The sequence below is a fragment of the Peromyscus californicus genome, unplaced genomic scaffold (genome assembly GCF_007827085.1).
Source record: "Peromyscus californicus insignis strain IS unplaced genomic scaffold, ASM782708v3 Scaffold_8__1_contigs__length_139910024, whole genome shotgun sequence".
NCBI lineage: Eukaryota > Metazoa > Chordata > Mammalia > Rodentia > Cricetidae > Peromyscus > Peromyscus californicus.
In genome coordinates this window covers 66951963-66967900 of record NW_026294606.1, presented here as the reverse complement: position 1 = coordinate 66967900, position 15938 = coordinate 66951963, and the positions used below count along the sequence as shown (strand labels likewise).

The window sequence follows — 15938 nt, the reverse complement described above, 5'->3', positions numbered from 1 at the left end:
CAAAGTATATCTTTTTATTGATTATTATAGGCATTTTGTCACAGTAATGCCAGGAAACAAAGGATTCTAGGAAGCAAGGTGTGGCTGGGTTATTGTTCCCGGCCCCATAGCCATGCCATCCCCACCCCAGTGTTGTGCAGGGTCCCCCCACAGTGGAGACTTGGTGTTGTCAGAGAACAGAAAAGAGATAGAAAGAATGTCAGGTTTGACGGCACAGGAGTCTAGGAACTGCGCTAGTTGTAACTATGTATCTCCAATCAGTTGGGAGATTCTCACTTTAACAGCGATTGAATGAATGTCATGCCTGCACAGGGCACCTTCTACCCAGCCCTCGCTTCTCCCTCATACTTCCCTTCACATTTACCAGTCCCTACTTAAAACCCATGTCCGGTCTTGTAGAGTGAGACCCAAGCTCCTTGGCATGAAATGGGTGGTCTTCCCTGCTTCTCTCATACCCAATACACTTCTTTCTTTTATAGTTTGTATTTCCCCTATTTTATTTGACATATTTACTTTTATCTTTCTTTGTTCTTTTTTTTGTATTTTCTCATACACATTTGTAAATATATTTATAGAGAGAGATACATATACACACATACGCTCACATTTACTTTGGGCCCTTCTCACTGGCCAGTGAGCATTTCGAAGGTACAGAGAGTGCTTTGATGCTTCTCCGTACACAAAAGACCCAACGCAAGTCAGGCACATGAAAAATAAAAAGGGAAAAAGCTTGCGATGATCATGAAGACTACAGTGGGTATAATGATACCTGATTTATCAGAAAAAGTACATTGTCCTAGACTTGCAGCTCTTTTTTTCTGTAAATTGGGGGGTTTAGATTACAGAATTCCACTTTTACATTCTCGGCATGAATAGAAATATTCATACAGGAGAGACAGTGCCATCTAGTGGTCAGTTTATCTAACTTTTAATTTTGAAATTCACCATCTCTAGAGAACAATGTCAGGGAAGCACTGCTCTGAGATCTCTGATCTGATGTGGTTCTATTATGAGCTCATATCTGGAGCTACACAAACACAGAACACATGATTAAAGGACAATTAAGATTACTGAAATATAAGTAAAAGGTAAAACCTACTTCATTTGTTTAATAAAGTATTTGAGGTACATCTAGACCATCACTATTTCCTTGGGTGTTTGTAAAATGGTTCGTGGTGCTGGAGGCACTTCTGAGCATAGCTCCATTCCTCTACTTGTGGAACTCATATTCTTGCAGAGAGAGAGCCCAGTAAAAGCAAATAAACAATAAAAATACTGTTTGATTACAGTAAAGTAAAACAGGACGATACTGGAGGAGGGCAGCAGTGTGTGGGGCCGGCCTCTCTGAGGAGGTGACTTATGAGCTAAGGCTCCATGGCTGGGAGTTGCCAGTCCTTCAAGAGAGACTATGCCACCAAGGGAGGAGAATGCCAGAGGCAGTGAGGGGAGCAATGTGAGAGGAGGTATAGCATCTTTATTGGCCAGGGCTTGCAGATAGTGGTATAGAGGGAAGATTCTGCATTAGGTGAAGGTGTAGCTTTGCAGGAAGAACAAGAGCATAATCTAGGTCACCCAACACCTGGGCAGCATGGTGGAGAACTCCGTGGGTGCTCGGTGTAACTGACTTGTGAACCATGTTCTGGAGGCATGGGGTGATGTGGCATTGATGTAGATGTATTTAGAAGGTGGAAAGAAGCAGGCATGGTTGTAATGGGAATGAGAAAGAGCTGAGTATGACTGAAGTTTAGTCTTCAGCTATTTATTGACATGGAGAAGACTTGGGGAGAATGTTTTAGGAAAGTGTATGCTGTGGTATAAACATATCACATTAGTTTGTGTTAGAAACATAAACCTCAAATCCACATGCTAATGGTATAGGGGGAGCTTTGCGATATAATTGGGGTTAGATAAAGTCACGAGAGTGGCATTTCTAGGATGGGGTAAATGACTTCATAAAAGAGGAAGCGACTGCAGAGCTGGCATGCTCCTGCTATCTCTTCATATGATGCTTTCATGTCAGAAGGTAAGAAGGTCCTCATTGGAGGCAGCCCTGGAATTCTGGAGACTTCTCAGCCTCCAGAACTGTCACCAATCAACTTGTTTGTTTATAAATGACATTGTCTATGGTACTCCGGTACAATAAGACAGCACAAACCAAGGCAGGTGGGTAGTGGGAGAAAAATCAAAGCATTTACTAGGTACCGATGAAACATTGTTTATGCCTTACATACTCTTAAAGTCTGGGAACCCCGTGGGTCATATAGGAGGCAAGACCTGAAGGGATCATAAAAGAGACACTGAGGATACAGGAAGGAGTGGTCCAGCAGAGGAAGGCAGATGCTACAGCTGTGAAGCCCGGCTGAGCCTGGGATGCTCAAGGAGCTCAGACAAGCAGACAGCCAGAAAGGAGACCCATGAGGTCTGAGGTGGGAGGGGAGCCCATTCCATTAGGCTGTGACAGCTGTTGTCATGAATATGGCCTTTGTCGTAAGAGGGTAGGAAGCTGTTAGGCAACTCCTGGTCTGGCTTCATTTTAGCAGCAACTTCTGGGTGACATCTTGAGAGTAAAGAGGAGAAATAAGAGCTTACTTAGCCAGGAAGCTTCAGGAAGAGCCTCTAGTAAGAATTCGGGCAACAGAGATATTAGTAATGGGTCTGATGAGTCCATGGCCATATTTTTAATTATATACTACTTTTCCTAAGAGAAAAATATATGTTTGGCATCATACTGGATTTTTACTGAAAGCCATTATAGTATTATCAATCTAAATTAAGACCGTCTGAAAGAACATCAATATAAAGATCCTTAGTGCTGACCTATGGTAGCCTCAGTGCAAAATAACAAATTTCTCTAGTAATAATGAACTACTAAAAACTACTTTTTCTTCCAGATAGCAGATGGCAGGAGCATAAGATCAAATTTAGGTGGAAGATTTTGTGGTTCCCAAATACCTGCCCCGTTTATCTCTTCTGGCAACTCCCTTACGATTCAATTTGTCTCTGACATAACTTTTGAAGGAGAAGGATTTAATGCAACATATACCTTTGTGGACAGTAAGTATTTTGACATACTATGAAATACATGTGTCCTTAGGCACAGACAAGAATGCATGCTTATTATATCAAATTAATTACAATTTTAGTGGATGATTAAACACATGTGGGCTACATTCATTGCTCTTCTTTTGCTTTTCTTTAACGAAGTCTCATTAAGCTGCCAAGCTAGCCTTGAACTTCATCCTCCTTCATCAGGCTTGCAAGGAGCTGGGATTGCAGCCCTTCATCACTAGGATATAAACTCAAATCCTTAAAAGAATAATAAAACATTTCTGTGGGCCAGGCTAGAGGCAGATTTTAAAGATGGTATGTACAATTAGACACAATTAAAACATCTACATGTTTTCTCTCTCCTCTCTTCAGTGCCTTGTGGTGGAACACATGTTGCAACTTTGACCCCACAAAACGCATCGTCACCTCATTTGTCAAACATCAGACGACAATTTTCCACCTGTACTTGGGTCATTGAGGCTCCTCCACACAAGCAGATCAAGATCACTGTGTGGGAATTACAGTTAACCTCACAAGACTGCTCACAGAGCTACTTAGAGCTTCAGGATTCACCACAGGTAAAGACCCCAGAATGGTGGCCATCACATCTGTAAGTAATGAATCCACAGCTGAATAAAGTCCCCGTTACTTCTAGAATTGTATTTTTTTTCAGCAAGAGATGAAACCCTCCTTTCTATAATACTGAGAGACTTAAATGTAGTCCTGTGAGAAAGAGGCTTTCAAATTGTCCTGTGTCTAAGAATCACCCGGGTATCTTGATAAAAATGCACCTCCCTAGGGCCTCCCCCTCCCTCAGACATTGATTCATCAGCATAACACACATTCATCAGTGTTTGATGAGCATATCTTGTGCTCTGCCACCAATCTCAGAGCTCCATGGGCCACACCTGGAGAACCACATCTGTGGCCAGCAGGGTATGTACAGGGTGAACTGAAGGGATCCATACAGAATACAGGAAAACCAGCTAAGAGGCCGTTTGGCTTAGTGGGGTTACACTTATGTCAATGTGAGAGAATAAACAAGGGGGAACAGAAGCTGTTTGGGCTCAAAGAGATAAATAGCTGAGTCTTCACTTCACATGGGGAAAGATGACAAGACAGCTGGTGTGTAAAAGACCCAGAGATTTGCGCGTGATTATGTCCTTGATAGGTAGTGGAATGAGGAATGTAATGACACGGTGGCCAGAGAAAATATTTAAGTTCAGGCAGGGCTCATGGGCTGAGCTCATACCCTGAAACTATTGGGAAACATTTGGGTGGTCTCTGTGGTTGAGGGAACAGCTAACCCGTGTACTCTCAGAAGGCCATTTCAAATGTGCCTGGCAGTCACAGAGCTCTAGCTGTCACCTTCTGAGTTTTCAACCCTCCTCATTATAAAGCTGGGGTTCCCTGGTTCTTACGTGTCCCTAACTTGCTGGAGGAGGTAAAAGTCAAGCTTGACTTGGGATAGAGGGTCAGAGATGCACAAGCTAGAGACCAGCTGAATGCTGTGTACTCTTAGGCTTCCAGGTTACTCTTAGGCTTCCAGGTTACTCTTAGGCTTCCAGGTTACTCTTAGGCTTCCAGGTTACTCTTAGGCTTCCAGGTTACTCTTAGGCTTCCAGGTTACTCTTAGGCTTCCAGGTTACTCTTAGGCTTCCAGGTTACTCTTAGGCTTCCAGGTTACTCTTAGGCTTCCGGGTTACTCTTAGGCTTCCGGGCTGGCTGAGATGCTAGGTTAGTGACATTCCACCCACAGCACTTGTCAGCACAGAATTCCTAGTTCCCAGTGGAAGCCTACGAGGATGACTTAGAGCCAAGTGAAACTAGACCCTTTGCGTCAAGGTTCTTTCAGTTTCCTGTCACTTTATGAAGCTGGAACAAGGGGAATCAGGACAGACTCCTCATCAGAGCACCAAAAAAGGCATGTAAAGGGTATGGGGGAACTGAGATATAAGATCAGCTGAACTGGCCTCAAATAATACAAGTGAGGATCTTTAATGCACTGTCTATAAAAATACTCAAGGCCTCTAAAGGCTCAGAACAAGCCTAGGACATAGAAAATTACTACGAGTTAATATACCACAGAGGATAGATGCTATAATGAAAAACACACTATGTATTCTCAACAATGAGAAATACGTATTTCTCGTCACTAACAATATGCTTAAACTGAATGAATAAAGGAGAATACAGTGAACAAATAGGGGATAAAGACAAAAATGATAGATGAGTTGGGGAAAAATGGAATTCTCAAGTTCTCCAAGAGTAGAAGGAGAAGCTAGTTGGAAGATCATGAAAGGCTTATTTGGTGGGCGTGGGAACACTGGAGAAGGTGTAGGTGGAGAGCTGGCTCTGGGGTAGACAACCATGGAAAGTGGAAAAGAGTATCACCCCTGTCAAGTTCAAAGGGAGGGTGTTTAGTGCACTGTCTCTAAAACTACTTAAAACCTCTCAGGGCTCAGAGCAAGCCTAGGACATAGGAAATGACTAGGAGCTAAGCCACCACAGAGGATAGATGACATAATGAGGAACACAAAAGAACCCTTCCCACCACCCTGCACCTCTTCCACCCAGTGAACTGTGGAGAAAGGCTTCACGAGGCTGCTGGAGACCTGAGATGCATGTAGGACTACAAAGTTGAAAGTCCTGGGATGTCAACATTGGGGGGTTAGCAATGCAGTTAAGTTTAGAGTTTGTAGCAGACAAACTTAGGACAAGGTCAATACAGAAGAGAGTGGGCTAAGGGTAGGTGTAGGAGCACAGACCAGTAGCGGGAGTCTAGAAGCAGGGCTGGAGCCTGTGCCTTCAGACAGAGCCAAGAACTGCATGTATTTCAGCCATATGCATAATGTGACAGGGGCTGCTGGGTGCTGCCTTTGGGGTACTTGCTTATCTGTGTAGAAATTATTAGACGTTTACCCTGTGCATTGAGAGGGAACAAGGGCTCCAAAGTGCTGCTGAAGAGAATGGGGACATGATTACAGGTGCTGACTGCCAGGGATGCCGGGAAAGGGATGCTCTTAGGAGTATGACCAACTCTGGCTAATGTAATTGAACTCTAGACTGTGGGAGAGGCTGAAGTGAGAGACCTGTAGGGAACTCCCACAGCCTGGCTCCGCTCCCAACAAAACACCTGCTTTCGCTGCGATATGGCTTGAGAGGGAACAATCTTGTTTTCTGTAGGGAAGAGTCTGCTCATGGCTTTCGAAGAAACCCTGCTCCTTACCTCCCATCCCTCTAGGAAAGGTGGGGCACTGCTAATGCTGAGTGCTGCTGGACACTGGAGACACGAGCTGGTTTTCATCACTGGATACTAAAGTCACATGTTAAATACGGTTTACTATCTAGTGTGGCTGCCCTCTTCTGAAACCAAATCTCAGGCAATGTGGCTTCTATTTCATTTCAGAGAAATGGACCAGTGACTCAGTTCTGCAGTGCCAACTTTACAACCCTGCCAGCATTTTATTCTTCAACGAGGACTGCAATGGTCGTTTTCAGATCTGACGTTTTGAACACAAACTCTCGAGTGCATTTCACCTATCAGATTGCAGGTGAGCCTAAAACTTCATGCTTATGGGGGAAAGCAGCTTTGGGGACAGGAATTGCTGGAACTGACTCCTGTGAATACATCAGGTGTTGTTAAGGTAAAACGAACCCATCCGAAGTAAGATTCAACTGAGACTCAGGCCTAACTTAGCCAATTGAAAAACTAAGCTGTTCAAGGTATCTCTCATAGCACGCTATTCACTTATACGAAGTTCACAGTTCACAGATTTTTGGTGTGGCCACAATGGTGGGAATCACTATATCTTAGGAAATTATTTTGTAAATACCACGGTGCTTTGAAGAAGTTCCTTGATTTTGGTGACCGAGAAGTGCTTGCCAAGAATATTTCATGTAAGAACTGTTTTGAACTTGATTAAAACCAAAGCAGCATTTGATTCAAAGACACAGTTGCTTCTGGTTTTTATTTTACAAAATAAAATGGTAAAAAGAAATATGTGAATTGTATCAGAACTGACAATTCACCAAAGGAAAACCTAACGCAGATAGTATCTGGGAGGTTGAGTCTTTGGGTCTAGAAAAGGTCTAAATATCAGCACTGACTCTCGAACTTTCCCTCCCTGTGAGCAGGAGGGTTTCAAAGATGCTGGAGTGTTCTTCAAAGGGTGCGGGCATTTCACACTTTTCACATGGAGGTTGTTCCACATTAGCGAGGCACGGCACTGCAGCTGTGAATATGCGGTTCTCAGCATCTCTCAAATTGTCACCATCTCTCAGGTCCCAGTTTTCGCAAATATCAGCCAAAGGGCTGCAGTAGCTTCTGAACTTTGCTCAGATTCAGTAGACTTTAAACACTGAATTGTCAAGATGAAAGAACATCAAATATGTGGGTATGCACATTAATTATGAATATTGTTTTTATCTCAGATTGCAACAGAGAATACAACCAAGCATTTGGTACTCTGAAGAGTCCTGGGTGGCCTCAAGTATATGATAATAACCTGGACTGCACCATTATTCTGAGAGCCCCACAGAACAACACCATTTCCCTCTTTTTCTATTGGTTTCAACTGGAAGATTCAAGACAATGCACGCATGATTTCTTGGAGGTAATATATATTTGAATGTAATTTAAATGGATGATGCAAAAAGATGAAAGACTGCTAAGAATTTTTCTATAGTGATGTTAATCTAATGCATCTCTCTTCATTTTCTTAAGTTAATCGTTATTTTTCATTCTATAAATGTGTACTGAGCGTATTCTAGTTTCAGTACTGGAAGTACAGTATGGATGACAGTGTCAGTCGGTTGAAACAACATTCAAGAAGGGAAAAGAGAAGAGAAGACTTTTTCAAGGAAGTTAGATCCGAGTTCTAACCTGCAGAATGAGTGAGAACGCCAAGGGCAAGGTGGCGATGGCATTATTTACATGTAAAGGTTTTGACACATTGGTTCCTAGGGGCATTAAATGGGTGCAGCACCTGTGTTATGCCAGCACTGAATCTAAAACTTCCTGATTGGCCTTGTGGCTATACAGGAAAGGCTCCGAAAGATGTCCACAGCCTCCACATCTAACTCAGAGATTTATTTATTCCTTTTGTTACAGGCCTCTTTGATCAGGTCCATAAAAGCTTAATCACTATTTTAACTGTGCACGTAGTTAGAGTACAGTATGATATCGCAAACACATAGACAATGCATATTAATCAAATCAGAGCAGTTAAAATTTCCGTGTTTGGTTAGCTTTATATTCCAAATAAGTTCTCCAGAATGGTCTGAGCTTTGTGGGATAAACCACTTCCAGGCTCATGGGCCTCTTTTCTTCTGATGTTCCTTTTCCAGGCTAACAGATCACCAGCCCATCCCCAGCTATCTTGTTTCAGTACCATCCTATCCCACTCACCCCATGTGTGGTCCTCAACCTGAGGGAGAATCGTATCTCTGGACATGGTCTTTGCACATAAGTTCAGCTCCCACAAGCTTCCTGATGTCTTATTATGTAGGAAAGCTCCCCATATAGTATTAAACCAAATCTGTTGTAAATCAGTATCCTTCACAAATAGTGAATTCCCAGGGAATGCTCATGTCTTCCTCATGGGATACTTTCCATGGCAGGAGAAGCCATGTTGTTTGTGCTAGTCAGATGTTAGACTCAGATTCACATGCTTATCCATCCTCAAAATCAAACGTTTCTATGAAGCGCTAAGCAGAAACAAGAAGAGTGTGACATAGAAAAGGGGTGGGCTCCCCTGCTAACTCGGAGTCATCCCCAACCCACATTGCCTTTTACTGGTCCTACTTAGCCTTGGTCATTTGTCATCTGGATGCTGGGAAGTGAAGTCTTGCTTTTTAGCATTGGAGGGTGAGAACTATGCCACCCAGACATCCCCCTCCACTCCAGAGAATGGATGAGGAACTTCCTGTTACATTATCAGAGACAGAAAGTTATAACACGGCCTGTCAAACGTATCTGAGTCTGGTGCTCCAAAGAGGATTGTACGCAGGAAGCTCTAGTGTTCCATTCATGTTAACTATGGTGGGAACGGAAGTCTTTCATGGGAACTCTACAGTGTATTGCTAGCAGAGAGGGCCCTGCTCCAGACCCTACTCTGAACGAATGTACCTCCGACTCCCTCTCTACTCCCCAGATATGCTTCTGCTCTGCATTACCCCGTTCTCTTAGAAAAGTGAACGTGGCAAGCTCCATGCTGTATGTGTCTCATCCTCAGCAGTGACTTAAGAGGAGGATCCCAAGGGAAGGAAACTCAAAGTCAAGAGTAGGGGGTGGCAGGTCAGGCCTTCCAACTTAAATATGGTAGCTATCCCATGGACCTGGAGATAACAGGCCAGGCTGTCCCACCTAGAGCCATTTTGTTTAAACGTTTAGCGGAAGAAACCAACAATAAACACTCACTGTTGCCTAGGTCTAGAAGTCCCCTGTCCCCATGTCGTCGTCCCCCCCCCCCCCCCCCCCCCCCCCGGCCAACTCATTCACCCAGTGAGTCCCTCTTCACCTTGGCAGAGGCTGGGTGACGGAAGCTAACAGGCCAGCCAGGTTCTGAACTGTGGAAACCGAAAGGGAAGGAGGGCGGCTTCTCGGTTTCTAAACACATAGATGCTAAACCCATCTCTTCCACACACGGCCTACCCATTGCCTAAAACCATTCACACGTGAAGCCTCTAGAGTGCTCTGAGAACACACAGTAGACAGCAGGATATCACAGGTGCTTATCCTCCCGCCCCCACCCTCCCCCTACCCTCCCCCCCACCCCCACTCATTTCCTGTCTCTCTTCCAGGCCTGAGAGGAAAAGAAACTCCACAGGGTCAGAAATATTATAGGTGCATGGAACCATTTCCTTTTCCCACATGGAAAAGACCTGCTGTTTCTGAGCTTTGGTATACTTCGTACATGGCAGCCACTGTTGGCTTTTCAGTGGGAAATACCGCACCAACCACTGTCTACCAGGAATAAAGTATAATGACTGGAAACAGTCCAACCACTGGTGCCCACCCCGCCTTTAAAACTCACTTTACATCCCTTTAAATGTCTGCATACATAGCAGAGTTTGGAGGACCATGGTACCCGCCAGTACATCACAAGGATGCCTGATGTTTCCATGGCTATAGTTCAAAGGGTATTTTCTAAATCCCAATGCAAATGGTGTGTGATGGAAATTCTAACTTTTTTTCCTTTACAAATGAAGGTGACTTCCCCTGTGTTTACAGAAAAATCCTCCGTTCTTAGGTATGTAAAGCCTCATCCCAGTGTTCTGGAACCTGAAGAATGGAAGTTTGAGGCCAGACTGAGCTAGGGAGGGGACACTGTCTCAAAATACAGACAGAACACTTACTGGACTTTGTCTCACGTGCTAATGATAAACTGAAGCAGGAATAACATGGATGAGATAACTAATGAGTGATTTTTAACAGGTAAGAAATGGCAGCAACAGCAGCTCACCGCTGCTTAACAAGCACTGTGGAACACTCCTGCCAAACCCCATCTTCTCTCAGAGCAACGAACTGTATCTGCGGTTTAAGAGCGATAACTCAGTCACCTCCGCTGGATACGAAATTATCTGGACCTCCTCTCCATCTGGTAAGATGCTCACTGTGAGGCTAGGCCAAGTGTCCATAGGAAATAGGAATTCAGATTTAAAGGCCATTTTCACATTAGAACTGCACCTGATGATTTTCTGTCAAACATTCAGATTTTTAAACAATGAAAGTACCGATTTTTCAAAATCCTACAATTGTTTATCATTCCTATGACATAAAAGACTGCATTTTACATGTAGAAAGCTTGAGAAGGCCAACACTGTAAACATTCTCATGTCAACTTTATCCTGGTCTTCTGGTTTGATCACCAAGGAAGTCTCTTTGAGAATTCAATGAATGAAATTACCAAAAGGCCGAATCGGGAGCACATCTGTGTGTGTACCAGCAGCTGACTGTGTACACAATGAGCAGCCAACTGTGTGCACACAGATGCTCCTGATGGTGTGCACATACATGAGCAGTTGTGCTCTTCCTGGTTCCTGTCATTTGGTGGCGGTCCTATATCATCATTTCTTCTTCAGGATAACTATCTTCCTGAATGTTTGGTTGCCTATTTTTTAAATAGTGGGAAATATAAGTCATGTGAACACATTTAGCTCAAGAAAGGAGGGATACCTTTACAAAAGGTCTATCATATCTGAAAACCTATGAAATAGAAATCATAAAAGGAATATTCTAAGTGCTCAAGGATAAGAGAGGGTCCCATCCAATAGTCCCAGATAGCCAAGTCTCTACACCCAAAGGCAGCTCAGTAATTAACTGCCCTAACTGGAGATAAAAGGAGGAAGTCCTGGCTGTGCTGGCGTTAAAGGCCTGCAATCCTCCACTTGGGGAGGTTGAGGCGGGGTGGTCATAATTTAAGGCCAGCCTGACCTACATAGTAAGAACCGATCTTGAAAAATTAAAATTAAAAAAAAAGAGAGAGAGAAAAAGCAAACAAAAAAAGAAATCAACAGGGAATGAAGTAGGAAGATCAAGTTGTCCCATCACCCTGGGCTGTTTCTTCTGGATCCCCTTGTCTACTCTAGTGGCAGCTTTGGTATACGAATGAACAAATGAAGTAAAGTGACACCGAGACCTAACGAGTTTGACTTGAAGCATGCTCTTCACTACTACAGCTCAGGCCCCAGGAAACACTTGGCTAACTATTCTCTTTGCACAAGAAATTGGTTACTTGGGGAGAAATTTTGGTCTGGGACCAATAGGCATCCTGCCGCTATTATACATAGGAGCCCACAGAAAGGAGACCCTGGTAAAGGCATCACACTAGATTCAGAAGTTGGTTAGGTCTTAGAACTGTCAGCTTAGGCCTGATAAAAATCAGTTTTATTGTAGCATCTAGGCTGTAATATCAGTCTGGGTGTGCCACAGAACTTGATTTGGTTTTGGCTTCCTGGCCACGGTTACCTGTTCTGTTTGTGAGCCTGTTGCACCCTCAAAGCATGCAAACAGAGACTTGACTCTCTGGGTAACTACTGTGTTGGTTTCCAGTTTGTTCCCAGCCTGAGTTAGCAAAGAGCAGTCCTGGGAGAAGTCACCTTGGGTCACAGACCATCGAGAAAGGAATATCCCATGGGAATGGGCCTGGAGGGGCTGTTAACCAAGAGGAGGGTTTCTGCAGTGCCTGGCCATGTTTGCAGACTCTCTGCCCCCTTAAGAAGATGAAAGCTGCCCCTTCCATTGCCTGCACGTGTGGGAAAGCAGGTGGGATGGTTCATCGTTTGCTAAATGGAACCTTTTTCTATTCCTTCCTTGCAGGCTGCGGAGGAACTCTTTTTAGTGACAATGGTATATTAACCAGCCCTGGCTATCCTGGCAGTTACTCCAACAACACTCACTGTGAATGGACCATCATTGCCCCTTCTGGAAGACCTGTCAACATCAGGTTCCCTTTTGTCAATATCAACCCTCCAGGAGACTGTGCCCACAACTACCTCGCTTTCTATAATGGGCCAGACGACAGCTCACCATCCTTTGGAACATACTGTGGAATAGTGAGTAAAACATTATTAGATTTTCACATGTGATTTTTCAACATTGACGGTAACCGTATAGGCACATGCAAAAAACAAAGTCTCAAGTCAGTGATTTTCTATTTTGGGAGCATGAGCGCTATCTGGTGGCAGATATGTTATATTACACTCATCCCCAAACCCTGTAGAATTAGGGCATTATATGTTTCTAATAATTCTCCTCATTATTCACACGAGTCTTTCAATCAAACTGGACAAGCATTATATCACTGGAAACCTAGAGAATTAAAAATATATAAATTAGTTTTAAAATTTGTTGTAAAATTTTATTCTTAAAAATATCAGTAAGTACATCAAAAATTTAAAAGCTTGAGAATGCTATTACCAGAACCTTTCTTTGAACATATACACATATCTGCATATTTTATACTATCTAATCATTTACTAATCTATCACTAGTATCTTACCACACCGATTAGGTACACTTTCTACGTAGCTGGGTAGAGCCCAGATTACTTACCAAAGCCCCTCTGTTCGGAAAGGAAGTTCTCCTTTACTTCCCACGACTACAGCTGACGCTCCAGGAAACCTTTTGCTAACTGTATCTTCACACAGGAAGTTGGTTACTTGGGGAGAAATTTTGATCTTGGGATCAGTAGGCATCCTGTCGCTATTATACCCAGGATAAAATCAAAGAGATAAATTGATAAATTTTATCTTTGTACAGCTCCTGTTTGTGTATTTCAGTACCTTCCAAGCATTCGGCTCCATTTGATCCCACAGTCGACAGCCTGTGCTGTGGGAAGAACAGTTTACTCTGGACTTTGCAGCTGAAGGAGACCTGGGGCACTAGGAGGCAGGCAGATGACTCCCATGTAGACCAGTGTCACATTAAATCCAAGGATATTACTGGATATGCTGGTGCTTTCAAAATATACTCCCTCCCATGTGTAATTATTTTTTTCTTTTATTTTGTTAAATGAAAGGCATCATCAATTTATTTAAAATTTCACGAGGTTAACCTGAAACATAAAGCCTAAGAATAAAAGAAAAAAAGTAAAACACTGGCATAAGATGTCCGGTCCCATGCGCTCCTCCAGCAGCTGGCGTCAGTGTGATGATCTGCATGTGCTTTATGTTGCAGTAAAGATGCATGCCACTGTTCACACTCAGTTCAGAGATCTAGGAAACGAAAGACCAATGGGACTTCATCATTACCTCCCCACCCATCACCTCTCAGCCTCCTGTCCCTGGAAGCATTCTGTTGTATTAATTAATGCATTAATTATTGGCAAGTTACTTCTAGAAATATATGTTGGTTCACTATCAGAACTTACAGAATATAAACTCCATAAAGTTTCTATAGGTAATACTTTAAATAGGCTGACATTTCTAGAAGTATGTTCAATTTAAAAACTAACCTTTTCTCCCTTCAATTTTAGTATACGAGTATAGCCGACTTCACAGCTTCATCCAATCAAGTCTTCATAAGATTTCATGCTGAGTATACAACGCAGCTGTCAGGGTTCCAGTTATGGTGGGACAGCTGAATTGGGAGAGCCGTGTGCAAGCCCAGGACTCTGGCTCTGCCACAGCATCGTCAGATGCCACCCTGCCCAGAACTCTGCCTTCCTTATCCCCATGGCTGCCTGTGCAATCAAACAGTGAACTGAACTTCTGTGGCCTTTACCAGAGACAGCATGGAATGAATTTTTCACAGTTGGTGTTCTGAATACAGAGCATAACTTTGTTCAACTCAGCTGTACACACCATTCTTACCGGATGCACCATTTAGCTGGCATCTTTTAAGAAGTTCTTCAAAATATCCTGGGGCATATTAATGTACATTTGTATTGTGATACACATATGTGCATTGTTTTCACTACAAAAGTCAAAGTCAAGGTAATAAACGTTACTAAAAACCATGTACGGTTCTATTGTCTTCATTTTTAACCCACTGTAACTTGGTTTTGCACTGTGGCTTGGGGTAGAAGAATTTTCTGTGACCTCTGAAACTGTTCTCCATCATGAACTTTCCAGCTTCCGTTCCCATGCATGCTGGGTCTTTCCACTGATCATTCCCAGGACTCTGTGCTAGCCTGGCTGTTGAATCTCTGTGCACCCTCCACTCAATATTACTCATGGCTCTGTAGTCCTAGATTGTCCCCATTAGCAGTTCTTACTTAGGTTCCATCTGTCAGGTATTTGTCACAGTCATGCTTCTGCACACTAAGGGTGCTTCTTTCTTCCTTCACATGTCTGTGGTAAGAAAGGGTTTGTTTTGCTCACTGTTTTAGAGAGTTTCTTTTCATCACACTGAAAAGGGCACGGTGGAATAGGCAGTAGACCCAAGTACAGAACTACCCACTTTGCAGAAAACCAGGAAGCAGCACCACCAGCTGGGGACCAAAGGTTCTGTAGCCTTCCCAAACAGCACCACCAGCAAGAAACCAAAGTTCTACAGCCTCCCTCAACAGCACCATTAGCGGGGAATCAACTAACTGTTTAAACTGAGGAGCCTGTGGGGGCATGTCAGACGCCAACCACAACACATTACATTTTCAGAAAAAAAAATCAGCCCTTTATCTCCATTGCACAGCAGCTGTTTGGCTCTTCAATTTCACATACACTCTCTTCACATCATTGGCGTCCTGCCGCCCTCCATGTTATACTGCACACATTGTACTTGCTACAGCGGAAACATCCATCATGCTTCTAGCCTCACAGTTAACACCTTCAACTCACACAGGTCATCAGTTCTTATTGTATGTGTGTTTTATTTAACACCTTCCTATTTCCCTTCATGCCTTGTTTCAAGTTACTACTGTAACAGACGAGAATCAATGACTATTTGGTTGTAGAAGTTTGTTGTTTCTGTCTGTTTAAAAGATGTGAGTAAAAGCAAATTCTCAAAGAAATAACGTTCTGAGGAGTGTTCTAGTTCTGAAGCACATTCTATATATTTCTATTCAAGTTAAGCCAAGAGTATAGAGCATTTGCTGTAGACAATCCTATTTATTATCAAGTATAAAAATGCACAGACCCACAAAACAAAGCCTTGCATATGCCAGCTTGTCCCTGAGTAGTGGCAATCGCACTTCTCAATCACGGTGTGTTGACATGGTGTGTTGTCTTAGGGCGTGTGGCTCCTGTAAGCACTACCTCCTTGGGTGCCCTATCCTTGCAGTACCACCATGCAGCTCTGTCAAGAATGAGAGCATCCCATGGCGTGTTGTTGCCTCCTACTTTTCCAGATGGGTAACTAAGAGAGGTGCATATTAGCTTCCTTTCTGCATGAAAACCCAGTGCTTTCTGGAGGTTTCCATGGCCTCCAGCAGAGCAGATGACGTCAC

At 43.3% G+C, this 15938-nt stretch overlaps 1 protein-coding gene across 1 annotated transcript in view; it reads left to right on the top strand.

Annotated features, from left to right (window-relative positions):
- Window positions 1-14512, top strand: part of Cubn (cubilin) — a 225852-nt gene extending 211340 nt beyond the window's left edge. Inside the window, 7 exon segments of the mRNA XM_052729218.1 lie at window positions 2892-3054; window positions 3421-3626; window positions 6458-6602; window positions 7483-7664; window positions 10487-10652; window positions 12371-12606; window positions 14028-14512. Coding sequence (XP_052585178.1) covers window positions 2892-3054; window positions 3421-3626; window positions 6458-6602; window positions 7483-7664; window positions 10487-10652; window positions 12371-12606; window positions 14028-14135 — 1206 coding nt within the window. The 3' untranslated portion in view covers window positions 14136-14512.
- The last annotated feature ends 1426 nt before the right edge of the window (window positions 14513-15938 follow it).